The sequence below is a fragment of the Arvicola amphibius genome, chromosome 14 (genome assembly GCF_903992535.2).
Source record: "Arvicola amphibius chromosome 14, mArvAmp1.2, whole genome shotgun sequence".
Classification (NCBI taxonomy): Eukaryota; Metazoa; Chordata; class Mammalia; order Rodentia; family Cricetidae; genus Arvicola; species Arvicola amphibius.
The window spans coordinates 57561438-57588735 of NC_052060.1; the positions used below are offsets into that span (position 1 = coordinate 57561438).

General features: G+C 45.7%; 1 protein-coding gene across 1 annotated transcript in view; it reads left to right on the forward strand.

Annotated features, from left to right (window-relative positions):
- Pigk (phosphatidylinositol glycan anchor biosynthesis class K) overlaps window positions 1-5259 on the forward strand; it is a 77377-nt gene extending 72118 nt beyond the window's left edge. The window contains exon 11 of the mRNA XM_038312118.2: window positions 4985-5259. Within this exon, the coding sequence (XP_038168046.1) occupies window positions 4985-5101 (117 nt within the window). The 3' untranslated portion in view covers window positions 5102-5259. The remainder of the gene's footprint in view (window positions 1-4984) is intronic.
- Window positions 5260-27298: the final 22039 nt, after the last annotated feature.

Consider the following 27298-nt stretch of genomic DNA (forward strand, 5'->3'; position numbering starts at 1 on the left):
CCAGAAGCTTGGGCTTCATCATGATGGGAGCAGGTGTCTAAGAGAGCACAGAAACAAGAAAATCTTGAGGTTACACCTGAGTTACATTCCTTTAACCAAAAGCGTTTCTAGACCAGCTGATTCCAGAAGCAGGGGTATAGAAACATCACTCCCGTCTCCAGCCTGACAATGAAATCCGAGACCTTGCCTCCACGTGCTGGGCAAGTGCTCTACCCCTGACCTGCATCCCCGCAGACTCCACCTTCATGTGGCCTGCTGTAGGCCTGTGAATGAAGAACCCGGAGATCACAGTGCCCCTAGCCTGGGTGGAGCTTCGTTTGCTGCAGGAAATCATGCTGCTGGTTTCTGTGTCATCTTGGCCTGTTGTCTTTCTTTTCTTCTCAGACCAGTGGTTCCCAACCTCCCTAACTCTGAGACTCTACTACAGTTTGTTGTGGTGACCCCAACCATAAAATTATTTGCATTGTTGCTTTATAACTGTAATTTTGCTACTGCTATGAATTGTAATGTAGATATTTGTGTTTTCTGATGGTCTTAGACAATGGTTGTGAAGGGGTTGTTCATCCCCCTAACGGCTGCCACCCACACAGCTTGACAACACTGTTTTAGATAATTCTTGTGTTTTCTATTATTTGTTCATTTTTGTTAAAATTCATGTTGAATATTAATTTCATGAATTATATCATGGTCCTTATTAAATTTTATTTACAAGTGTCTTCCCTATGTCCTCAGGATGTATCTCTTTTCAGTGGGTGGGCATTTTTCTTCATAATTTTCTTTATGGTTTTCCTTTTATTTTATTTATTATTGCTGTCTCTGTCCATGTGCTGCTACACATGTGTTGAGCTCTTAGGACAGCTTTCAGGGGTCCAGGCTCACCTTCTGCTTTTTTCTGCTATGGTCCCTCCTATTGTCTCTGCTGCGGCATGCACGATCCAGGTTTATTAACCCGCAAGGTTCCAGTTGACTTCTGCTCTCCCCACTTCCACCTGGGTATGTAAGTTCTGGGCCTCAACAGAGTGTGGGTGTCCCCTGTGGCCTAGTGTAAAGACTTCTCAAATCTGTGTCCGGGGGTGGTTTTCCTGTTCCCAGGCCTGGCAGGCAGCAGAGAAGCTAAACTAGGGTGGGAATAGGAGAAGAACACACTCGGGTCTTTCACCCGGGACTGACAGGGCTGGCGCTGTATGTCCCTTGGAAGATGGCTTACCACACAGATGCCTGCTCCTCTGCCTAGATAGAAGGCTGCGTGTCAGTACCCTCTGTAGTGTCGCATGACTTCTGGGGCTTGTATGTAAATGGATATATGACAAGGCATGCCACTAGGGAGGTTGGGATGCAGTATGCCGCTTGGGCTGTCCCATAGGTCCATCTTCCCCCATAGAAATGGCAGGCGGGAAGCCAGCAGGCAGGAAAACAGCAGGCTCCCACAGCCTCTCAGCCTCTCAGCCTCATGGCCAAGCAGTTGCTAGCAGAGCAGAGCAACTCGAGAACTGGGCCCGCCATCCCCTCCTGGCCCAGTGTTTAAGACTTGCAGACAGTGGAAGCACTTGGGAGTCTTGGAGGAGTTAGGTGGGTTTGGGTAGGATGTGTGTTGTGTTTCCATACCTTTGCATGGGGTTGCAGTGAGGAGGCGGGAAAGGCTGGGTCAATTCACATGCCTTCTCAGCCCCAGGTCGCTGGCCCTAAAGCACATTCAGTGAGTGGATTGTCCGCCTTTTATCAAACAGATGTATTGAATGCATAATAAGTTAAAAAGCCTAACACTGCAAATGGTGGAATTTGAAAGCTGTAATTTGCTGCTTTCATTGATTTGTGTCATATTTTATGATTCTTGTACAAATGCACACACGTGCGCGCATGCACACACAAACACACACACACACACACTCATGAATACATACATGGAGACTCTCTTTCTCCATCTTATGCTGTTACTTCCAAAGCTTCCTCTTGGGGGAACTGTATGCCCTGCTTTCCTCTCTGGTCCTCTTGTCCATGGGCCAAAGGCCCAGGAGAGCAGCTCTCTGGGCTCTGTAGGAAGAGCATACCACACCCGTCATGGTTAGTTGTTGAGTCTTTGGAGGAAAGATAGTTACTTACAAAGATGCTGTTTTCTTGTAAATTGGCTTAACTTTGGCAACTGTTTCTGGCCTCGGAGCTTAAGATTTAAATTGAATGCCAGGGAAGCTGTATCACCAGAAGTAACTTCTCCAGATGTAGAAGTGGTTTGCTGCTAACTACTTGTCGTTTCTCCAATCTTGTGAAACTTAACGGGAAACACCCCCAGAACCTTCCGGCACCAAAGCTGCTAAACTGATTTATGGGAAGAGTCTGTGGGTGTAAGTGGAGGCTGCTTGTTTGTTTTCCAGCCGCCCAGACTCAGATAATCACCAAAAAAACTACATTAATTACAACACTGTTTGGCCAGTGGCTCAGGCATATTTCTAGCTAGTTCTTCCATCTTAAATTAACCCATTTCTATTAATCTCTGTACCGCCATGAGGCTGTGGCCTACCGGTAAGGTTCTAGCATCCTTCTCCTTCAGTAACTACATGGCCTCTGCCTGACTCCGCCTTTTCTCTCTCTTCCCTCTCTCTCTACCCCCCCTCTCCTCCCTCTCTCCCCCCCCCTCGCCAAAACAGCTTTATTTATCAACCAGTAAAAGCAACACATATACAGGACATCCGACATCATCTGGGTCCTACCGCCCCCGGGGTGGTCACCCTGGTGCTGAATTCTGACACAAGTTGTTTAATTTTCCTAGGAGAGTCATGCATGTGTGCACCTGCGTGTGTGCACCAGCGTGTGCGTCAGGCTCCAGCTCACCTGCAGGCTGTGGGGTGTTCTGCAGTACTGGGAGCCGTAGCCTGCTCTGGTGTGTTCAGGAGTGAAGCTCTTAAGCCTTGCTGAGGCTTCGCTCTGCCTTACCACGTGTTTGACTGGGGGCAGAGGACTGTGATGGGCAGAGCAGCAGCCATGCTTAGTTAACACGTCAGTTTTTCTGTGCATTGGTGTCACCTGTGCTTAGCCTAGCAGCTTCATATTAATCATTCTAGACTTTGACAGAAAAAAATTAGTTTTCTATGGTATAAAGAGACCATGACATCTAAGAATTCTAATGTTTAAGTGGCCTGAGAACTGCTGCCCTTAGAATACCATATGATGCTAGAGGGCAGGGACCTTTGTCGTCACCAGCATCACACAGGTGAGCAAATCCATTGAGTAGTCTTTGTGTGTGTGTGTGTGTGTGTGTGTGTGTGTGTGTATGTGTGCGGTGCTGGGGACTGAACCCAGGGCTTTGTTCAGGTGGTTAAACACAGCTACAGCTCAAACCCACATTGCATACTGTTAGTAGGAAGTAAATAGGGAAATTGCATTTTAAAATTTTTTAGTTCATTTGTCCTATACACTTGTTTCTGAGGCAAGATTTTAATATGCATCCCAGGCTAGCCTAGAATTTGCTATGGAGCTAAGGCCGGCCTCAAATTCCTGCTTTTGCTTCCTGGGTGCTAGGAATAGATCTGTATATACCACTGTTGCCGACTTTGGATCTAATATTCTTGGACCAAATTTTGAAGCCCTTTCTGGAAGAAGACTGTAGGGGCAGACGCAGGAATGAAGTTGGAATGTACCAGTAAAGGGTTATGAGTTTACTTCATGGTACATATTTGATTAAAACTGCCTAAAACTTATCATGATCTAAATTAAAATACTAACACTTTTGTCATTTTAGTGTGATGAATTTATTTGAACTAATAGAAGTCGATTCCCATTTTGTAACTTATTATTGTCCTGGCCAATATTAAGTAAGTTGACACATAAAGATGTAATAGTCACACATCATAGGGCCATAATGCAGTTGTTGAAGACACAGCAAGTGGGGAGAATGGCCTACCAGCTGTGCACTCTGGGGTGTGCTGAAGAGATGTTCAGGGATGCTAGACCAGTGGTTTAACCTGTGGGTCTTGACTCCTTTGGGCGTGGCTGAAATGATCCTTTCACAGTGATTGCCAAAGACCATCAGAAAACTTCATGGTTCCTAACAGCAGCAAAATTACAGGGATGGTGAAGTAGCAGCGAAGATGGCGGGGGGGGGGCACGTTTAATCCCAGCACTTGGAAGGCAGAGGCAGGCGGATCTCTGAGTTTGAGGCTAGCCTGGTCTTAAAAATAAAGAAGTAGGAATGAAAATAATTTTATGGTCAGGGAACTGTATTAAAGGGTCACAGTGTTAGGAAGGTTGAGAAGTTCACTGTAGACAAAGGCACACGACACAGCATGGACCATGGGGCTGTGTTAGAGAAGATGTGTCCTGTGGACTCAGCAGGCTTGGGCCTCAGCAGGTTGTTGTGGAGATGCACAAGACAGGTAACGAAGGGTGAGGGTAGGAGCGATAGTGGAGAGAGGACGCAGCTGTGGGAGAGATCAAAGAAAAGAGTGCTTCAGCTGGGAACACCTTGGGAGCTAGCGTCTTTTGGTCGGTGAGTTTTGAGGCAGCACAGGGTAAAGGCATTCTCTGTGCCCCGCCCGCCCCCCCCCCCCCCCACACACACAGGTGGTTGCTGCTTTGGGATGAACCCTGGAGTTTTCTACGATGTCTTCATCCTCTGGTTTAGTGTGATGTGTGAGTGTTTCCTATCAGCAGCGTGGCCCTCGTGGAGCCATAGTTCAATAGGAAAGACGAGGCATGGAAAGCTGAAATTAATTGAAATAAGCAGTGGCAGGACCCTCCCCTGCTGAGCAAGTTGGTGGTGGTCAGGGCGGACCTCTCTGAGGGACTGGTCTTGTTAGGAGTCAGCTTGCCTTCCGGATAGTTCTCTCATTTGAAGTGTTTCCTGCTATTGCTGTCCCAGCGTGTTCATTTTGGCCAAAGAACTCTCTTACAGCACTACCCCTGACTTCCTCCTTTCCCATCGGTGCTTACTTTACCCGTTGCTGAATCCCTCACCTCCTGTTAAGCCGGCTCTGTTATCCTTGTTTTGCAGAAACCAAAGCCTAAAGATTGGCACCCTCCTGGTGGCTTCATCCTGGGGCTGTGGGCGCTCATCATCATGGTCTTCTTTAAGACCTACGGGATCAAGCACATGAAGTTCATCTTTTAGACTCATGGATGTGGGAAGAAGAACAAATGGAAGATTGCAGCCTTGAATAAAAGCATAGATTTTTATGTTAAATATGTTGCTGTGTGTAAATTTGGGAAGAAATTATGAAACAATTTTAATGAACGTTTGACTTTATCATTAAAAATACTGTTAATACACTTGTTTATTGTCCATAAATGTTTTTCATTATGTTTGTGCGTGTGTGTGATACAGAAACTGGGACACTGACTGTGGAATATATTGATTGATTCTTTTTATCCCCTTTTCACTGTGAAAGTAAGAATTGAGAAGGTATTAATTATCACTAAAAGCGGTAGCTTCTGTTAATAGTTTTGTGTGTGTTCTTTGGGTCTTTTTATTTATGTATATATTTTCCCCAATGCCCAGCTTATACAGAATATACCATTTCATAATCTTTTTGTTTTTATAACATATTAGTAAGCTTTTCCCCCTCCTTGTGAACCGGACATGGAGGTACTTTGTTATAGTCAAAACTGCTCAGGAGGCTGGGCTGAGGTCATGTGAGCCCTCAGGATTGAAAGTCGGCCTGGACAACAAACAGCTAATGAAATACATGTAGTGTTCATGTCATGATCCGTGGTTGTTCCCTTACCTGGTGTGTTCATTCTGGAGGGTATTGCCGACTCTTGGCCATTCCTGGGATCCTGCCGAGTTAATTGGAAGGGAAATGAAAACAAAGGCTTTGGTAGCTGTCCATCTGGAAACTTGTGCCTCGGAGAGTTTCTTCTGTTAACTGCTCAGAGAAACGTGCCCACTTATTTTCCATTTTTAAGCATTCTGTGAGCTTCTAGAATTGATTGTATCCTCTTCAGTTTTTGTCCTGGAAAAGTCAGATTGCCAACTAGCTGGATCTTTGCTTTTCCTGAGGACAGTCCCGTAACTGGATGGCATGCATGGAGCATGTACGCGCACTTCTGGCCCTGATCCCACAAGACACTAAACATCCCTTTGTATTCCATAAGATGTAAGAGTTCACCCCCCACACTGACGCTTCTAGAATGCCAATCATCTCTCCATTTTTTTCCTATGATGGAAGGAGGGTTGAACCTATTTTGTGGTCAATCTCAGAAACTCTCTTCCCTTCCAGACCTTGGCATCTGAGCGTGGTTAATAAACCACAGAATCTCTTTACCTTTTAGCTCTTAAAATATTGTGTTGTAGTTCTAAGCAAGATTCATAATTTCACAGGCAAAAGATTGTCATCTCCTGGACCAGTACAGGTAATATTGGGGTTTCTTTAGCTCTGCGTCTTTAATTGACATTTTTATTGGTGTGCTGTATAAGACAAAAAAAGAAGTTTTTATCTGGCTACATAAAGAAGCATCTTCTTGAGCACCAGAAGGGAAGGACACACAGAAGTGAGTGGCCAGGAGGTTGCAGTAAGAGCCATCTGACCCTGTCTTCGTCCAGACCACACCCACGTCATGGAGAGCATGCCTGCGGAGTGAGAGAATTGTAGCAAGGGGGTTGCTCTTGAGCCAGAGTCTGAACGTCAAGAACCACACACTGCGGGAAACCAGTCTCCCTCGGAGGTGGGAAAGCGTCCTCTTTTAAACCAGACTGAGAGCAATACAGGGTTAATTCTACCTGGGCAGGATTTCGGAGGTCAAGGGTTTGTTGTTTGTTTTTGTTTTCGCTTTCCCTTCTTAAATTTTCAGTACACGATTGAAGCAAAAAGCTTAGAAAGTCTGCTTGTAGCTGTATCCTTATTGAAACTCTTCTGTCTTCAGTAAGTAAATCATGTGTGAGCTGATAAGAAACTAACACATATCCCAAAATACACCTCAGAGTCCCAGGGAGCGGAATGAAACAGAGGTGTGCCGGGGACAGATGAGATAATGGTGTGATAAACATTCCGGAAGTTGTAAATAACGCTGTGCTGTTGTTCTGTGATGGTGACAGGGTCCATCCCCTGCTGCACTTCTGGGCCTTCTTAAGCTGCTCCATGATACTCCTGTTTTTGCCGGTGTTTTTTCTGTCCTTCCCCCATGGTGTCCTTGAGGGAGAAAAGAGAAGGAGACAAATGGACCCCCATAGGCACGTCCTGACATTTCTGATTCAGAGAATGCATGGCATAATGATGTGGTCCCCAGAAGGCAGCCTGCCTGAGAAACGAGACCCAGACCAAATGTTGTGGATTCCAACCTCACGAGACATTTATTTGCAGCTTGTGGAAGGAAAATGTAGCTTGGATACAAAGATGATAAAATCAAATCAAAAATTAGAAGTAAACACAAAAATAATACATGCATTTATGATTTCAATTTTTATATATTCTCTATACTTGAAAGTGATGAGCCCCACAGCAAGCATAACTCAGCCCGTTCATGCTTACCCAGTGCTTTCTGTCCTGGCGGATGCAGCTAACATTTCTTCCATTATGTATGTTGTATAGCCGAGTTACAGTTACTGTGGGAGTCATCATTCGAGATTTTGATGCATGTGTTTCTGGAATCTGTACAGCAAATGTTGAATTAACATATTATCCTTTTCAGTTTCTTTTTACCAAACTTAAGCCTGTCTGTAGTAGACTTGTGAAAGAAATATTTTGTAAACGTACTTGGAGATATAGCTATAGAGCAGTGAGATCAGTATCTGGGTCTGCTTTGTGGCACCAGCCTCATTACTTCATGGCTTCGCTCCGACCCCGGGCTTTGGCTGCTGTTGTGCTGCCCACACTTGACGGCTCCCACAGAAACGGTTCTGTTTTAGACAGCACACCTTTGGGAGTGACCCAGCCCTCCCTCCTAATGTGGGATAATGCTCTTATGCACTGGAAAGAACCATTGACACTCGTACTGGCAAGGAAAATGCTGATTGACCAGTAGCCAGGCAGCAAATATAGGTGGGGCAAGCAGACTAGGAGAATTCTGGGAAGAAGAAAGGCAGAGATACCGTCACCAGCCAGACACAGAGGAAACAAGATGAGAATGCCTTACTAAGAAAAGGTACCAAGCCACGTGGGTAAATGAAGACAAGAGTTATGGATTAAAAATTTTAAATTGTAAGAACTAGTTAATAATAAGCCTGAGCTAATAGGTTAAACAGTTTATAATTAATATAAGCCTCTGTGTGTTTCTTTGGGATGGAATGACTGGGACCAGGAGGGACAGAAACTTCCATATACACTCTCCCTTTTCTTTTGGTGCAAAAACATTCACTGTCTTGTGCTATGAAATATGTGGCTCTAATTAATTATGTGCATGCACATATATATAAATTGTACTTTGCTCTTAGCTGTCCCTCCTGCTGCCTTTGTCTCCCTTGTGGTTCCTTTCCACACCCCAAGTAGTTCCTCGTCTGTGTCACATACATGTATGTAAAAGGTTTCAGGTTTTGGATTCAAGGGTGACAGTGAGACATTGGCATTTGTAGATATATTTCTATTATATATATATATATATATATATATATATATATATATATATATATATATATATATTATTATTAGAAGAGAGATAATCGCCACAGACAGACAGGCAGCAGCATGCAGGGACTCCAAGGAGAGTTCAAACCCATGTGGCAGAGTGAAAGTTTCTTATACATTTTAGAGGAAGGGGGAGGGGAACTAGACTGAAGAGCTTGTCACCAGAGGTCCAAGAAACAGGTTCCCGAGGGACACCACCTCATTATTGCCCAGAAATGCAAGAGAATCACAGTTAGAGAAATATTGTTACTTTAGAGCAGTTGCTTAGCATAGTGGCTGGGACCATCTTCCTGTGCTGCCCCTGGAGGGGATCCCGGGAATACAGAGCTAGGATTCCTTCCTACAGAGTAACAAATCGATTCTAGAGTAACTGGGAGAACTGCTACCAGGGAAGAAACAAAAGCAAGTCTCGTTTAAGAGCTACAGGCTACAGACTTCACACAAGAGCTTTCACTTTCAGTTACTATGTAAATAGGACCGTGATTTTGTATTTCCTAGCAGTTAAGAGCATGGAGACCACCCCTCAGAGGAAGCCACCCTTGATTAAGCTGTGATTTGAAAATACCCACTGTTATATGAGAAGTGTATATTTTCTTCCGTTTTATTTTCATGCCAACTGCTCTCTGTTACCACAAGAGTCAGCTTTGTGATCTGAAAATGAAATTGGGGCAGTGGAGCCACTTCACTCCTGACCCGCAGACTCAGAGGTTGAGGCACGTGTCCCTGCACCTTGAGTGTTGGCCGCATCCCTTCTAGGAGCTCCTGTTCACTGACAACGCCATCTCTTATCCTGTCTGGTTTTCTTTGTATAGACGCCTTCCCTTATAGTGTGTTCAAACCTTTATCACCAAATATGCTGTCATCTAAATGTTTCCCCGTGCAGTTTCATCTGACTTTGTTCCCATGTGTTTCTTTGTGACAGGAACCTCTGCATTGCCAAAGACAATGGACACCCCCCCCACGTGTGTGTGTGTGTGTGTGTGTGTGTGTGTGTGTGAGAGAGAGAGAGAGAGAGAGAGAGAGACGACCTTGCCATCTCTCCTTAATAACCACACTTTAACACTCAGCTGCTTCCTTGAAGTCTTCTCTGATTCTTCTTCCTGGTAGCATGCTCCAGATGTTCTGAGCATCTTTCCCATATCACATGCTGCTTGCTGTCTGCATATATGTACATTCCCATCTGTGTTTCCCAGTGATCTCATTGAAAGCCAAGTGTCTATGTCTAGGTGTCTTTCTTGATGCCAGATGACCATCCCTTTCTACTTGAAAGCCCCCTCATATACTCTGAACCCAGCCTGCCATCTCTTCTCTCATTACCCCAGCCTTAAATGACCTAGGATTGTGAAGATACAGGTCCTGTGTTAGGGCATTACCAGATGGCAGTGGCATACTTTGTGGGTTTACTTAGATCCCAGCCCTCCCAGTGCTTGCTCCACGGGCTTGTGAAGACAGCAGTGATGGTGACAGGGTGAGGATGGATGTAGACAAAAGGAGCATGTCTGGAGGCCACAGTGATGAGTCACTGAGTTTTAAGAGCTCGCCACCTGGTCACATGAGGGCGTTTTTATTGCTACAGTCACAGGCTGTAAATAAAGGCTTATTCTCCTGGTGGAAGGGATTAGAAACGCCAAACAGAAATTGAGTTGCTGCTGCGCACTAGGTGTGCAGAGGGGATTCTCCCAGGAAGGCCCTTGGCAGGTCCATGGTGAACAGTAATGGTTGGTTAGAAGCTGTAACCAAAACCAACCAAGAAAAGAGCTCCAGGCCAAGTGAGGGATCTCCCTTCTGGGTGAAGATTTGGTTCTTTTCTTCAGATGAAGAAATGGTCACTGAGCTTCTGTTTGGGGCTGAGGAAAACATCAACCAACCTTTCCAACTATTTTTTGAGGCTGGTTTTGCCTTTTATTTTTATATTCTGTTTTATGTTTTTCTTTTGTTGGTGACACTACCCTACAATATCACCCATAGGTGGAGCAGTGATAGGACGTGTGTGGTGACTTTGTTGGCTGTAGATGCAGTGACCAGATTGTGCTTTCTCTTGGCATTGGTTGAGACTTTCTTAACTCGTTAGAGTAATGCTGGCATCTTGTTAGATGGCAGGTGTCTTTGTACTGGGCTCAGATGTGTAAAGAAGTGGGATCTGAATAGTCAAGGAAGCGTATCGTTGCATTATCAACTTACTGTTCTTCAGCTCCAGTTCTACCCACTTATTGTTCCATGACAATAAGCCTGAACCCTTCAAGAGTCTCTTCTCTCTTGTGCTCACCTCACTGAGCTGTGTCAGGATAGCCTGTAGCAGGAACATGTCCTGCAGGACACGCTTATGTTCTTGTTTCGTGTCTTACTTCCGCTGCCCAGTGTGTGTTTCTGCAGTGGCCAGTGGCAGACAGCACAGAGCCCCTTCCAGTGAGTGGCTGTGGTACAAGGCATGTCAGTACGTGTCTTTGTCAGGTCAGCGGACCCACACAGCTCCACAGTGAAGGGTGTCTAGTGACCACGTTCCTGCAGACAGCACATCTGTGAGCACTTTCTGGGAAGTCCTGAGACAAGGTCCCTCTCAGGGGATGGCTTCTCTAGCTCCCCAAGTGCTTTCCAGCAAGCCCCTGATGGGAAGCTACAGTGACCCTTTGCTGCTGCCCATCTTGCCATGCCATGTCCTCTCCAGCCCTGTGTTAACCTCAGACTTTAGAGGAGGGAGCCTCAGACTTGAGCAGTCTGTGTCGGTCCTAGGGATCATGGCTCCTCTGAGCCCTTGACTTGGAATCTCTCACCAACAGGTTCCTCCTTACTCACGAGTTCTTTCTTTTTTTTTTTTTTTTTTTTTTTTTTTTTTGGTTTTTCGAGACAGGGTTTCTCTGTGGCTTTGGAGCCTGTCCTGGAACTAGCTCTTGTAGACCAGGCTGGTCTCGAACTCACAGAGATCCGCCTGCCTCTGCCTCCCGAGTGCTGGGATTAAAGGCGTGCGCCACCACCGCCCGGCTTTCACGAGTTCTTTCTTCAGACAATACTGAGTGTTGTCTCCACACTGGATCCTGATAAGCACCTGTCCTCCCCGAAACCCCATGGCATGAAGTGGAAGATTCTTTTTGTTTGGTTTGTTGTTGTTGTTGTTTTGAGACAGGGTTTCACTGCAGCTTTGTAGCCTATCCTGTAACTAACTCTTGTAGACCAGGCTGGCCTCAAACTCACAGAGAGCCATCTGCCTCTCTCTCCCAAGTGCCGGGCTTAAAAGCGTGTGCCACCCCGCCCAACTTGAAATGGTAAGATTCTTCACCAGAGTCATTGACCCCTCAGTTTTGGAGTTCAAGGAAAAATCCGTAACAATCTTAAACAGATGAACAAAAGACTGGAGATTGTTCCTTACCACCAGCCCTTGAATTCTGAAGGAAGCCAGTCCTCAGGGCCTATGGGCTTTGAAAACTCCGCATCTCCTCCTAGCTCTCCACTGCACCTCTTTTCTTCTGAGTAGAAGGAAACTGATAGCTTCGCATCACAGAGACACCTCTGTATCCCTGCCAAGAAGCATGGTGGATCAAAAGAAGGAACCTAGTAAGAGCAGGTTGGTACAGACAAGGCCAGCTCGGCTGTCTGTGGAGGTGTTTACGGAAGAGGCTGTCTGAGCAGGCCAGAGCGGGAGAGCCTGGGCTTTGCCTTCTGTCATTTGTCAGGCTGATGACCGTACTCTATGCAGGGACAGAACAATTAGATCACAGCTAAGGAAATATGCTGTAAAACCAATAAAAGAGAAGGTAGGGGAGAAAAGAGAAATCAAATAAAACAAGCGAACAGAATAAAAATAGCGCTTTTGAAAGCAAAACCAGAAGACTCAGGAATGAAAGTGCCTAACTAGAACACGTGACAGGCTTTGCAGTTGTAGAGGTGAACATCTGAACCTGAGAACTTCAAAGATGCAGTTATGAACTGAGCTAAAATGAAAAAGAAAACATATTTTAAGGTGAAAACAATAGAGAAAAATTAAATGAAAGGGAAAGAGCAAACCAGGTAGTCAGAAGAATTTGAAGGAAGATTTCAAATGCTGACATTAGTAATATAACATTCTCTAAGTGCTACACATTAAGGCAGAAACAAACTAAAAATAAATATGGAAGATAAGAGACAAACAAAATAAGGCAAGTGGAAACATCATTTAAAGCGAGCCACCTGCCTTTTAGAGACGTGGTTTCTGTTGGCTGTTGTTCTCAAGGAGCCATGTATTCTAGAAGGTTCTGCCTGTGCCTTTCATTTCCAAGATCAGGTTCTCTACAGAGCACACCTCAAGATTCCTTCAGGTCAAAGCCAACGGCAGCAAGCCTTTCCCTAGAGACCCTGTCTCCTGGGTCTGGGGGTGATTAGTACCTTGAGAAGGGCCTGGCCTGGCTTCATAGTGTCCTGACATCCGGGGAAAATACTCAGACTTCCCGCCTGTCTTTGTGACACCTGTGATAAGTTTTGGGGTCCCCTTTCTCCTCCTTCCACAGCTCAGATGTTCCCGTTGTTTTTGTTGTATCTCTGGAACCCAGGTAGAAAGCAAGCAGGTGTTTTTCACACCCTATCATCCACAGTAATATGTGTGTGTGTGTGTGTGTGTGTGTGTGTGTTTCACGCTGTGTGACTTGGCATGTGTGTGTATGCCATCTATATAATGGCAAAGGAAATTGTACAAAGTAGGCCATCTTTTATGCCGTGTTGTTTCCTGTTTTTCTGTAGTCTGTGCCAGAATTGTTTCAGAGAAAGAGCTATGGTTTCCAAGAATATTTTGAAGTGCGCTCTACACTGTGTCCTAAGATCCATCTCTGCGTATCTGTGCATCTGTATAACTGGAGGAAAATGAGAAAGATTGTGCTGGCATTCCCGGTACGGTACTCCCTTCAGTTCCCCCTTTTACCGTATCATAGCTGTACGTCTGGCTTCCCAGCAACATCTTGCTATCATTTCCAGACTTCCCGTCAAACCGACTCTGAGCAGAGCCTGGAGAAGCACGGTCAGGGAAAGTGGCCCTCAGGGTGGCAGGGTTGCTGCTGAACTCGTCCTACACTGTGTTCCCAGGACACTGGTGCAGAAGCAGCTCCTTTTCTCTGAGTGACTCAGACTGTGTCTAAGGTGCTCACGTAGGAGGCAGGGAACTGGGGACCTGGAGAAAGGGCTCCGGGGAGTTTCTAGAAGATTCATTGAACTGAAAGTATCTATTGGATATATTTTTTTAGTTGGTAGAAAACCTAATAGAAATATGATTAGTTATTGAGTAAAATGTATTGCTGTAAACAAATGTCTAGGAGAGATTTGTCTTTGGGCCCAGCCCCATTAGCACCCCATAATGCTGTAGGTCCCAGCCCCAGCACAGCTGCCTTTGGTTCTGTCTGATGGTGACCCCTGTGGGAGCTAATGTAACCCACCTTGACTCGAAGGCAGTATTAACTGGAAGAAAAGAGTTTGGGGGAGCACATTCCAATCTCTCAGCCACTGTGTCTGGGGAAAAAAGAATGTGCCATGGGTTTTAGCCTGCCAGAGGCCATCCCTGTGGCTGTGTCGAGAATGAATGCTCCATGGACCACTTGGTTAGGAGTGGAGGGATGGATCATCCCAGGAAAATACGGGGATCTGGGATCTAGAGAGCCAGCGAATGGAAAAAATGGGCTGCCAACGGCCTCCATCTGTGTGGAGACAGGGAGGAGTCTTGTTGGCAGGCAGGGACATGGGAGGGGGGCAATGTGGGCAGAGCATGGGGTTCCCCAGTCACCTGCCGGAGCTGAGGCTTCAAGAGTGCTTGGAGGCTGTGAAGACTGAGGTAGACCGACGAGACCAACTGAGTCCCAGGCAATGATGGGGATGGTGCAATAGCCACTCAGTGAAGAGAAGACTCACATAAAGTTGGCACGGCAGCAGGTAGGAGCAAGGCAGTCCTGGGAGATCAGGGCAGGCAGGGCAGGGGTTAGGTGGGAACCACGGAGAGCAGCTGTCCCTGGCCTCACCAGACAGGAATTGGTTCACAACCCTAGGACATCCCCACTTTGTTGGCTTATGCAAAGGAGGGAGGAAGGGGCCTTTAATGGTTAATTGGCTTCAAACAAAGACTGAATGGTTACTGAAAGTTTTACTTTCAGAAGTAAAGACAGAAAGAAACCATCTGTTGGGAAAACAAAACAAATTAGCTAGTGGTTGTAGAAATCACTTCACAGGTCTGCTCCATCAGATGACTAAACCACTTGCAGCACATGAGACGGTCTGAGCCTTTTCCAACCCGCTAGGCAGGCCCCACTGGCCTCCTGGTCAGAACGCCTGTGCTCTCCAGGCCCTTGGTCGCAACTGAACTGCATTAGGATGCCATGTGTACACCTCTCTGGGCCCTGGGCACATGGGAGGGCAGGAACGCTACAAGTTCAAGGCTAGGCTGGACTACATAGCGAGTTCCGGGCTTCCCTGCCTACATAACAATATTTGTCTCAAAAAAAAAATGATAGAAGCCCTGAATACACATGAACCACAGGTGGGGAGTGTTGGAGATGGGGTGGGCTTTGGGGGGCAGCAGCCCACAGTCCCGCAGCTCCACTACAGAATGCAGCTGCTGCCCTGCTCCTGTGGGCAATGGCTGTGGATTTGAAGTTGAATTAGAACAGAGAATTGGGGTGACCTTTCACCCTCAGCTATGCCTGCTTTCTGTGTCAGGATCAGCCCAGCAGTCCTGAGACTGTTGAGTGAAGATACAAGCGTACACCTGTGCAGGCACCCACCATGCGTCTCTGTAGGCATGCACTGCACAGGCTGGGGCTGGTATTAAGGAGGATTCATTCTTACAAAGGAAAGCAAGCAAGGGTTGTTTCTCTGCGTTAGGGCTGTTCACAGTTGCGCTGGGAAGAAGCCATTTAGTACTTGGTTCCACTGTAATGCTTTCTCTGAGAAAGAAGAGAGGTTTTAGTATTTCCAGAATCCACAAAGAACTACCTTATCATGTGACTTCCACACCTAATGGGCTTTGGTGATGCACTGCTAATGTCCCCACGGCCATGCCTTCCAGCTCAGAATTCAAGGTGTGGGAGCTCAGTCTTCTTTCCAAGTGCACTGCTCACGGTTAGCATCGCTCTGTGGCATCCTCCTGACTGGTGTCTTCTGGAGCGGAGCCCACAGCTCGCTCCTTTCGACAGTTTGTCCATGTCAAAAAGCCAAACAAAACATAATACACACGAACCTCACAAAGATGTCCGAGGACAAACTTTATGTTGTTACATCATGGTTGCAGATTTCTTTCCAGCGAGATATCTGTGGTCTTCTCCCACGCTGTGAACGGACCTAGCTGGTGGTACTGCCATCCATACTTTTTCTTTGGTAAAGAATTTCTTAGGTAAAGGATAGCTTTACCCAGTGATTTTTAACCTGTGGGTCTGACCCCATGACCCTCTTGGGAGGTCACATATCATTTATCTTACATATCATATATTTACATTATGATTCAGAACAGCAGCAAAATTAGTTATGAAGTAGCAATGGGGTAATTTTATGATTGAGGAACTGTATTAAAGGGGCACAGCATTGCAAAGGTTGAAAACCTCTGCTCTTCTCTCACAAGAGGCCCCTTAGCCAGTAGACAATGGGTAGCAATCAAACCCACACCTGCTGGAAGCACACAGGAAAGCCACAGAACAAATCAAGGCACCCTCCCAAAAGCATTTTGTCTGAACTCTTCCATTACAAAAAATGCCAGAGCATTTGAAAATGATACTTGTGTATCTCTTGAAGTCCATGGAGGGAAGGGGGTGACATCTGTATGCCACTAAGTGGAAGACCATGGTTGTGAAGAGGATGAGGAGGGTGGTAAGCATTGCAGAACGTGACAATGAGGGCCACGCTGGGAGTGAGCCTAGAGAGGGCTCTGAGAGCAATGTATCTGAAGCAAGGCCAGCATTGGTGACGATGTGACTGTGTTTGTGTCCCAGCTGTTTGTGGCATCTTCCGCAGCATCCTTAAAAACGAGCTTGGGATCAGGTAGCAAAAGCCCTGTGACTCAGACAGAGGTGAGTTGTCAGCTTCCTTCCTTCCTTCCTTCCTTCCTTCCTTCCTTCCTTCCTTCCTTCCTCCCTCCCTCCCTCCCTCCCTCCCTCCCTCCCTCCCTCCCTCCTTCCTTCCTTCCTTCCTTCCTTCTTTCCTTCCTTCCGTTTTGTTTTTTGAAACAGGGTTTCTCTACAGCTTTGGAGTATGTATGGGACTAGCTCTTGTAGACCAGGCTGGTCTCAATCCACCTGCCTCTGCCTCTGAGTGCTGGGATTAAAGGCGTGCACCACCACCGCCCAGCTGAGTGGTCAACTGTCTGTGTCCCACGGGAAGCTTCTGCCCCAGCACCGTCTCTAACAGTGACACACTCATCAAGTCTGCACTCAGCACGAGAGTGGGGACTGCGTTTGAGATGGCAGAGGCAGCACTGTGGAGACAGGCAGAGAACACAGGCAAGCGTTTGAGAAGCTTCCTGTGTGTGTTCTCCAGAGTGTCTTCTCATGGTGTGTAAAGCCGTATAAGGAGGGCTCGCACTCAGTCTCTGTCGTCTGCCATCCCCCAAGCATCCCTGATGAGGATTGGAGCCTTTGAGAAGTAATTAGCTCATGGGGTGGGGCACACGCATGGGGCATGTGCCCTTTTTAAAGAAGAAGGGGCATGGGGGTCTACCTGGCTGACATATTAGGAGATCTGAACTATCTGAGTAAGTTGTGGAAAAGATGGTTCTTCCTTATAGTATACTTCAGGCAGAAATATGGGAAAAACAATGAAAACAGCAAAAAAGTCAACATTTAAAAGCAACACAGCAATAATCACTCCAGCAAGCATTATTAATGGATGCTAGGGCTGATAAAAATATAATGAGAAAGAATATTTGCATATTCTCAAAATACCACCATAGAAGATTCTTGATAATTATAACTTTTCATGCGAAAAGCCTCAAACATTTCCTGTAGCCAGGGCCTTCCAGAAAAACAAAGCCAGAGTGTGAGAGAGAGAAAGAGTGAACGAGAATACAAATAGAACCATAAGATTCTTGGTAGAAAATAAGAGATTAAAAATAAATTGCTAGCTGAGATTTCTTTAAGGTAAGACACAAGAAAACAAGAATGGAGCCCTAATAAAATGGAAAAAAGAACAAGAATGACAAAGAACATAATTTAATTAAATTGAAAGCAAATGTTTAATCAATTAGTCAAAGAGCCTGTTATTTAAAAAATTAATGCAATCTTATATTTATTGAAGTTGATGGGGGAAAGCAGATCAATTTTTAGCTCCCAGTGTCTGTGAAGCCTGCATGGGAATACAGTGTGGAGTCACTGAAACGTGCACCATTCAGACTGAATAACAACCGTGTTTTTATAAAGGACTCTGAAGCGGGATGATGTCACAGACAACAAAGGGACGACTCCAGAGTTCAGGAGAAAGTGTCCTTCAAAAATGGAAACGAAGTAAAGTTGTGTGTGACAAGCAAAATCTGTGGGACACTGTCCCAGAAGACCCGCCTTTGAAACTAGAAAACTAAGAAGGAAACAAGCTCCCAGCAGGCTGTGTGCAGGGGCAAATGCAAAGAATGCTGGGAGTATAAGCCAGTCATCAACAAAGAACAAACTTTATGGCTGTTGTAATTTGAAGTTAAAATGAATAATAAATAGCACGCACTGTGAAGGGTTAATAGAGTTAGTTACTCTGATCTTTTCACAATTTCTGAAAATATTGAAGCATTAATCATAGGAAGATTAGAGGTCAATAATAAATATTATAGCATAGAATGATCAAAAATCCCTACGAGAAGATAGACAGAAAGATGTGGTAGGCCTCTTAGTCATTTTCTGGTATAACTAAGGGAAGGATGGGGAGGCATGGCGCAGGAGTCTGGGCCAGGAGGCTGAGACCTACATCTCCACCTCACACAAGAGCAGAGAAGGAAGCTGAAGTGGGCAAGACTCAAGTCTGCGTTAACGGTGTCCTCTGGGAAGAGCCCACCTCTTGAGGGCTCCATAACCTTCCAAAACACTAGCTAGGGGTCAAGTGTTCAAATGCCTGAGCCCTTGGGAGATGTTTCTCATTCAAACCTTTATGCCCTCTGTATAGAAAACTCCCAAATTGTATTCATAAATCAAAAGACTTCATATCAACAAGTATCAGTTGTTCTCAGGCAGATCCACGTAATCAATGCGTTCCAAATGAAAACTCTATGAGGTTTTATTAAAGACAAAAGAATATCCTCTTGTAACATTGTCTATGGAAATAAAGTGCAGCAAGACTAATATTGACTAGAGCCATTTTTAAGATGAATAAGCTAGCAGCCTTTTCTTCTAGATGTCAAAACCTATAAATGCATCATAATTCTGTGGTGTATTGGAAGGCTAAAATGGGGCATAATTCAGAATCAAGAAGTCATCCAACACATAACTTATCATGAGAGAAGCATCCAGTGTGGTGGAGAAAGCACTACACAGAGAATGGCTGTGTCTGTCGGGGGACTCAGTGAGCAAAGAAACAACTCAGCCCACCCTTCACGCTGAGCCGCAAGTCAGTCTGAGATGGATCCTACGTCAGATTTGAAAAGGGACAAAGAATAACACTTCTAGAAGGAACAAAGATTAGCTTCATGATTTTAGGGCTTTAGAGCCCTTAAGTAGGACACAGATTGTATTGTATATAAAATATAAGTAACTTTTGACTAATCAAATTAAGAACCTTTAGAATCACCAAAATATTTCATTAAGACAGTGAATAGCCAAGCAACGCATTGTTGTTCCCGTCCAACCAAAGGCTTGAGTTGTTGCTATATAAAGGTGGGGAAATGCACGGCATCTCAGTAAAAGATCAGGCAAAAGCTCAGAACACTGACACCCCAGAGGATGCTACGCAAATGGCTCAATGGGGCATTAAGGGATGCTCAATTCCGTTATCCATCAGAGATGAATCTAAAAAGCCATGGGAGATATGACTACACAGCCTTGGAAGGGTGAAAGGCAACTGGAGCTCTCAGGTATTACTGGTGGGCGCGTAAATGGCTCCGACCACTTTGGAAAATCACTTGACATTATGTGTTGAGACCTAGAGCAAGGTGCAATGCTACCCTTTGAAATGTGTCCATTACAAATAAATGTTCAGTTAACAGTTATAGATGGAGCATTTCACATGCTAAAGTCCTAAGTGGGATCATTATCTTTATAAAGGATGCCCCAAATGACTCTCTTGCCCTCTTTTTACCTGGGAATGAGAAACCATCCACCATGCAAAGGGGATCCTCATCAGAACCAAATGATGCTGCTACTCTCATCTTGGTCTTCCTAACTGTGAGAGATATATTGTTTGTAGTCCCACCTCGTGGTGTCGTGTTATAGTCACCCAAATGGACTAATAGTTCACCAAGGTACAGGCATGAGAATGCTCTAAATGACTGCACTAATAATGTATCTAAACAGTTAACTACTCAGATTGGAATCACCAGTTCCAAAGTTATGTGCACTGTGTGGCAGTGAGACAAAGAGCTGTGACTATGTAGAATAGTGGAGATAAATCTTTCGGGGTGGGACACCCCCAAAAGCTCGGAACCCCGGTCCTCATACATACCAGGCAAACACCCCATCACTAAGCTATATCCCCAGCCCCAGGGATAAATCTTAGAAACATAATTTGCACTAAGATAAAGTAGATATTAAAGTCTATATAGCATTGGATTACATTTGGACAAAATTTAAAAATAAGCAAAATAGAATTTTTCTGCCAAGTGGTTACCTGGTAAGAACTGTCTGGAGAAACCCAGGGAAATGACGGTGTTCTGTACTTTGGGTGTGTAAAGTTCATCAATCTGTCTGCATCCATTTGTGAGCCACTGATGGATAATTGTAAGATTTAAAAAAGAGATTTTTTTTAAAGGATCAAGCGAGATATTCCTCAGAGAAAAAGCAAGAGTATAGTGTAGGTGCCCTAAAGACTCAAGACTTAGGGCCAAGCTGCAGTATTTGAGAGTGGGCAGCATCTGCACAGGGACAGACAATGAATGGGTTGGCGCTGAGCAGACCAGAGAGCAAAAACAAATGCCCACTTATGGCAGTGTAAGTACAGGGTCATGGCGGAAAAGGAAACTTTCAGGAAATAGTGCTGGAGCAGCTGGTGTCAGTGACTTCCATCATATTATACAAAAATTGTGGCAGAGATTCTGAAAGGGTGGAGATAGAACACAAGAGAATACTGATCAGGAGTAGTGGGGGCTATCAAAAGCAGGGTGGCGCTGTAATCATGTAAGTTGGAAACCGGGCTTTCAATCAGGAGATTCCACAGAGTGAGAGACGCAGTAAGAACATGTGTCACCAACAAGAGTCATGTCTAGGACAGAAGATAAACTGACGGGGAGACATTCAACCCCCAAAAGGCATTGACAGCAGGCCAGAGAAACAATTCCCCTCAAGTCTGTCCTGGGAGTCACTGAGTTTATTGAGCAACCTGTGTGCCTTATGGGAAGCCCTGTCACCAGAAAGCCTGCCCTACCACAGGGGGTTCACGAAAGCACTGTGCCTACAGCTCCCATCAAGACTTGACAGCAGCTTAGTCACCCAGAGAGACCGTCCGCAGCAATTGGTACTTGCTTATGTGACGGTGAGCAGGGGACTTGGGGTCTTGCTGTTTTCAGGATTCTCTGAACCTTGTAAGTTTCCTTTACTTAGGCCTTGTATGTTTTGCTTATTTCCTGAGTCCCGGGGGCCTTTCACTTTGCTCCAGGAGGGAGTGTTTCAGCTGGGAGGAATAGCAACACTAGTCCATTCAGGAAAGAGGCGAAGGGGATGAGCAGGAAGTGGTCAGGAATGGCAGCCATTGGCAGATGAGGTGAGCCCCAGAAGGGAGGCATGATAGTGGAGTGGTAACCTGCGTCAGGAACTGAGGACAGGCAGGTAAGATTTTAAGGAGGATGGTTTGTGCCACGGACTGGGTGGAGGGTTAGCTGGAAATACTAAGTATGCTAAGAACATGGGCATCCCTGCTGGGAGGACCAGCCCCCAACACATTGGAAATCAGTCTGGTACGTCTTGCCATGAGAATAGTCTTGCTGTACAGACAACCCAGCTTTTTTATTCCCAGGTTTGTGCTCTAAGAAATTATTATATGTATGAATGAGAACTCCCAAGAATTTCCATAGCATTGAAAAAAAATAAATTGTAGCTATTAGTAGCAATTGATAACTGGGAAGAACAGGTAGAAATACGATGTATACTATGTGCAAACCTTCTCCTCTGAGATGCTGTCTTGTGACCATTAAGAATGGGGTGCACTGACATCATAGAGGGAAGAGATGAGTATTTATTATATTAAGCGAGAGAGAAAGCTCTTGGCAGCTGAGAGGGGACCCAGTGGGGGCGTCTGGCAAAGAGGCTGTATCTGGGGTTTATTTATAGGCTTAGGTAGGCTCAGATTGGTTTGGTGTATACGAACTCGGTGAGAAGTAAAGAGCAAGTAGGGCAGGGCTCTGAGAACTGGGGCAGGCTCTCGGGTCACCAGCTCTGCTCCCCATCTCATTCATTACAGACAGATTTTGTGGGGAAGCGAGCGCCTCCAGGTGGAGGGAATCAGGCTCCACCTTCTGTCTCCTAAGTCAGGTTTCTGGTCACTGGCTAGGGTCACAAGCAGAATAACTCTTCCCTATCTCGGTGTGTTCCAGGGCTCCATTTACCCCCAGCAGTGTGAGTATGCCACACAGCGGACAGAATGATGGTGAAAATAAAGTAGTTACGTGGAAAGGAAAGAAACACACTTAGGAAAAGAAGCCAATTTCAGGAGCCCCTATGAAGTCTCCTAGCGGTTGTATGATATTTATGAGTGGGCAAAGCCAAACAGCACAGCATTTATAGATGCATCTCTGTGTAATGAAGCGAGTTAGAAAGCAACGGAATGGAAACTCTTGAGGTCAGGAGAGACCTGCAGGTGCTTTAAGGGTGGGATGCCTCCTTCATAAATTACATATTTGTGTATATTTAGTGTGTGTCAAATACTACATATTGAACATTCTGACAGAAATGATTACGTATAAGTTTAATTTCTGTCAAGAGCTCTAGGTGACAACAGATTAGAAACTCCAGAAATAGGCTAGACTGTCTGGCTCCTAATATGCTTCCCCAGTTAACAGAGTTATGACTCTGGGGAGTTTATGAAGTGTCTCTTGCCTCAGTGTTACATCTGTGAATGGGAACAGGAAGTAATGAGACTATTTTGATTGCTGAATGCATTATAGAGGGAAAGCCCACAGAAAAGTTGGGGGGGTAAGAGGGCCAGCGATTAAGGTGGGTGGGATTGTGGCAAAACAGGATACATGTTGTAAATGATATATAGAGCACACTACTAGCTACTTAGTAGTATAGTGTAACATTTTGATTTATCCTCGTGGATTTCCTAATTTGGGAACTGAAGAAACTGATTTCATTAGTAAAGAACCAGAGATGCAAAGATGACTTCAGGGCGGAAAGCACGCTTCTCAGGACAGAATTGTGACTGCGTGGGGGGCAGGCGTGCTCCCCAGGACAGAGTGGAGGCCTCAGGGGGCAGGCGTGCTTCCCCAGGACAGGGTGGAGGCCTCAGGGGGCAGGCGTGCTCCCCAGGACAGGGTGGAGGCCTCAGGGGCAGGCATGCTCCCCAGGACAGGGTGGAGACTTCAGGGGGCAGGCTGCTCCCCAGGAACAGAGTGGAGACTTCAGGGGGCAGGCGTGCTCCCCAGGACAGAGTAGTGACTTTCGGGAGTGGGGGGCAGACACGCTCCCCAGAACAGAGCGGCACAGTATGTGCCAGGGGCTCTACACTGCCCTTGTTTGAGAGTCTGAAGTCCTGTTAGAATGACTTCCTTAACAATTCCATCACCAAGTTTGGGAAATGTCTAATTCTAGTCCAAGAACAAGCACTGTCCTGCTCCACGCAGAATCCCCCAGGCCTTTTCCTCAGCTTCAGCAAATGAAATTGAGAAAACTGACTGAGGATGTGGAGGGGCAGACAGTGAGAATGGGGAGTGTCCCCAAGCTCAAAAAGGCTACAACATTGTCCTTTGGAGAGAAGCCCTGTGGCGGCTTGCTCACCTTTACCAGCTCCCTGCCTTGCCTCTGCTGCTTCCAGGAATGACAGGCTCCAGCAGCTGGCCCAAGTGACGGCCGGAGTCCCTGGGTACCTTCCATGTTCTTCCCCTCCCTTCCTGATAGCGATAGAACTTCATATCTGCTTCATGGGAACAAAACTGTTCTCTGCTTTTGTGTTACCTTTTTATTTCTTTTAAGGTGGAGTGTATCCCTAATTTTGATATGGTTGTCCCAGCACCCACACAAAGTAGTCAGCCAAGGGGAAGGTTATCTGTGTCTCGCCTCTGTTTAGCCTTCCCTTTGTAGTCTAGCCACTGGAGTTGGAGTCCTTGCTGTTTATTTTGCCTGTCTGCACTTGCTGTAGCATTTGTCAATATTAAATTTAATTTGTGCTCAGAGCACTTCGCTAACGGCGAAAACACAAAGCTCGCTGAACTTTACCTTCTCTGTGTGTTCAGTCCAGCCAGCATTAGCAAACCTAATGAACTCTGCAAGGTTGTCCTACCCAAATGTAGGTCAGCGCTGTTGACTGAACACATTGTGTGCTTAGAAACTGACCTTGTAAAACCCACTTGAAATTTATCTACCTCACAGCCCACTGGATGGCTTGTTCTTTTACAGTAGAACGTATTTGTGTCCGAGCAACAATCCAATGAGTCAGCAGGAAAGTGGTCAACACCAACAACAGACATTTATTGAGCGCCTATTGTGTGCAAGGCACTGAACTAGGTGTGGGGCTACAAAGACAAAGGAGACACAGCCCCTGCCCTCATGAGCTTACAGTCTAGTCTAACAGACACGTACATAGAAAGACACGGACGATCCAAGGTAGCTTGTCATCGTCGGGGCACAAGTACAAAACAGGATCTCAGCCTTTTGTTTTTCATTTACATTTCAGTACCCTGAGTAGGTGGGGGAGTGAGCTGCAACCTTCCAAACCCTCGGAACAGCCTCGCCGCTTTCCACTTCCGATGTCTTCTGGTGCGTGTGCTAAAACCTCGGCACCTGGAAAGCCTCTTGCCCCACCGCCTCAGGCTTTGGATTTTAGGTTTTGAGGGTTTTGTTTTTGAGAAACTTCAGAGAGGGTGACATTCTTGTAGTGGGGTAGACTCTGGCACCCACCACGCCGCTGCTTTAGGAGGCCCTGCACTGAATCTGTTCCTAGACAGGTCTGGAGTTAACAGCCCACCGGGAGGCCCTCCCTACCACAGCACTGGAGGCTTTAGAAGACACAGGATGTGGAGAGATGGGGGCTCGAGAGAAGCAGGATGAGGAATGAAGGCTAGCTGCTGTGGAATGGGCCGACCAGGAGAGAAGCTTGGGTCTTCTCTCAGGGCAGGATTCCCTCTGGGAGACCCCGGGGCAAATGTCTGGAGAGTATAAAACAGGTTCGTAGGTATTTAAACAGTGCTGTCTTCATCCTAACAGCATCTCTGCATTGCCTTTCACTTCCTACCGTCCATTTGCCATCTAAAAAGTCCTTTGAAATTTGAAATATAGTGTTTATTTCAATATGAGATTATCTGTGTCTGCTCTAATGTAGTTCGGATGGTTTAGAGATAGGGAGGATTGAAAGACAGGTGCCCCGTCCCTGGAACATGAATCTGGCAGTAATCTAAGGATTCCAAGAGGCCACACAGCTTACCCTTCAGGTGCAGGACTTTGTTCTTATTTCATTTCATGAAGCACTGAACTAACTCCGTGCTCTTAGAACCTGTGTGTCCCTGAATCTATCTGCTTCTGTGCCTCTGTCTAAGGAGTAAAGAGCAGGTGAACAAAGCGAGGGGCTCAGCTCCCTAATGCCCATTCCTGGGAATGGGAACCACACAGCCAAGTCCGCATGCAGCACACTGAATATTTACCTCCTAATGTTCTTTTAATGTGAGCTTTCTTGGGTGAATATTTACTGTAGAATATTAAATGTGAGATTCCTCTTTTTATGGGCCATTTGAAGTGATTGATTTTGTTTGTGGATTCCTGTATCTTTGCCCATAAAGGCTATCTATTGTAATGGCCTCTGCCAAATGCTCTTGTGTTGAAATAACAGAAGCCGGGGATCGGCCAGCTGTGGCATCGTATTACTGTGGTCTCAAAAGCCAGGAGGAGTCCGATGATGCCACTGGGAAGAGAAGAAAAAGGTGTGTAGCATACCAAGTATGACAGAGGCTTCAAATCGCCTGAAATCGTGAAGTCTGTAAACAGGCCTTTGTGTCTTTATATCAGAGTTTCTGTTTAATGGTGTTGAATGGCATTAAGTCTGACAGTTGGGAAATGATAGCAGTAAGACATGAGCTCAATTGCCCACAACCAGGTCCATCAGCGCAAGCCAGCAGCGGTCTTGGCGTTTTCTTTAGTGCTGCAGTAAAACCATGACCCAAGTGATATTTCTTACACTTAGCTACACCATGTTTTTTAAAAGATTATGTACGTGTGTGTATGTGTGCGTGTGTGTATATGTGTGTGTGTGTGTGTATGAAGTCACATATTGTAGCTGCATTCTGGGCGTTTGGTTGCTTCTCCTTCTTTTGCGTATTTGAGAGGAGGAAACAAAAGATGGGCTTGTCTTGATGTTCTTTATGGGTTTTTCTTCCTTTTAAAAAGGAAATCCAACCTAATGATACTCAAACGAGTGCAATAGTAGGCCAGGTGATATAGTTACATTCCGGCAGGCATGCCTTTCCAAATTTCCCTAAGTACAGGAATTGCCAAAGGAGCCACTTAGATTTCAACAAATGATCTCTTAAAGGGATTGTGAAGGTGACCTGTCAATCAATCGTGTGTTATTCACACCCTTCTTCTTGTGTTCATAAAAACACTGCTCAGAGGCCATGCTGTGGTAGAATAAAATTCATTTTCCTACAAAAACCCAGAAGACACTTGAGGAATAAATCCATGAAGCCTTAGACAGCAATATCATTTTTAAAACTGACTTTTAATAACTCAAGCCATACCACAATAATACCTTGTTTTTGCTGTCTGAATCCCTGGGCTGTATTTGTGTCTCCACAATGGTACTCTGCATAATTAATAGTTCTACTGAGTGAAAGGGAAAGGGAAATTATCACTAATTAAGAAGAGGGGAAAGAGCTGTGATGGGAGACACCTTTAATCCAAGCCCTGTCCTGTTGCTGAAAGCAATGCCTGTTTTCTCATGACATCAGCGGCTGCTTTCAAATCTGTCATTAGAGACACTAATGCTCCTTTGGCAGTGTGCAAAGAAAAGCGTAGAAATTCTTACTTTTCTGAGCAACATACCTTTTAAAATGAAAATCTGTCATCCTAGCTACCTTGGTTTGAATGAAGTGGGTGAGGGAGGAGTCCTTCATATCCTAAGACTTGCAGCCAGTGCGTGGGTCAGAACGGTCCATGGGACAGTGAGCTGGGAGACGGAGAATGTCTTTGTGTTCTCTTCTCAAGAAAGGGCAGCTCTTGGCACCCATAGTCAGGAGAACACTCAGAAGCCTCCACCCGCTCGCTCCTCTCACTTTCTTAGAGAGGCAAGGGATAGAGTTTAGACAAGAGAGGCCAATGAAGAAACCTGATTCCTACCCAGGGGACCCTAACATCTTCACCCTGACTTACAGTTTCCAGCTACTGTCAGAGTTCCATCAATGCACATGTCTAATCTTCATGGAGGTCAGCGAGAGGCGCCTACAATCTTAGATTTGCAAGAGGAACTCAAGGGATCTTCTGGTGCAT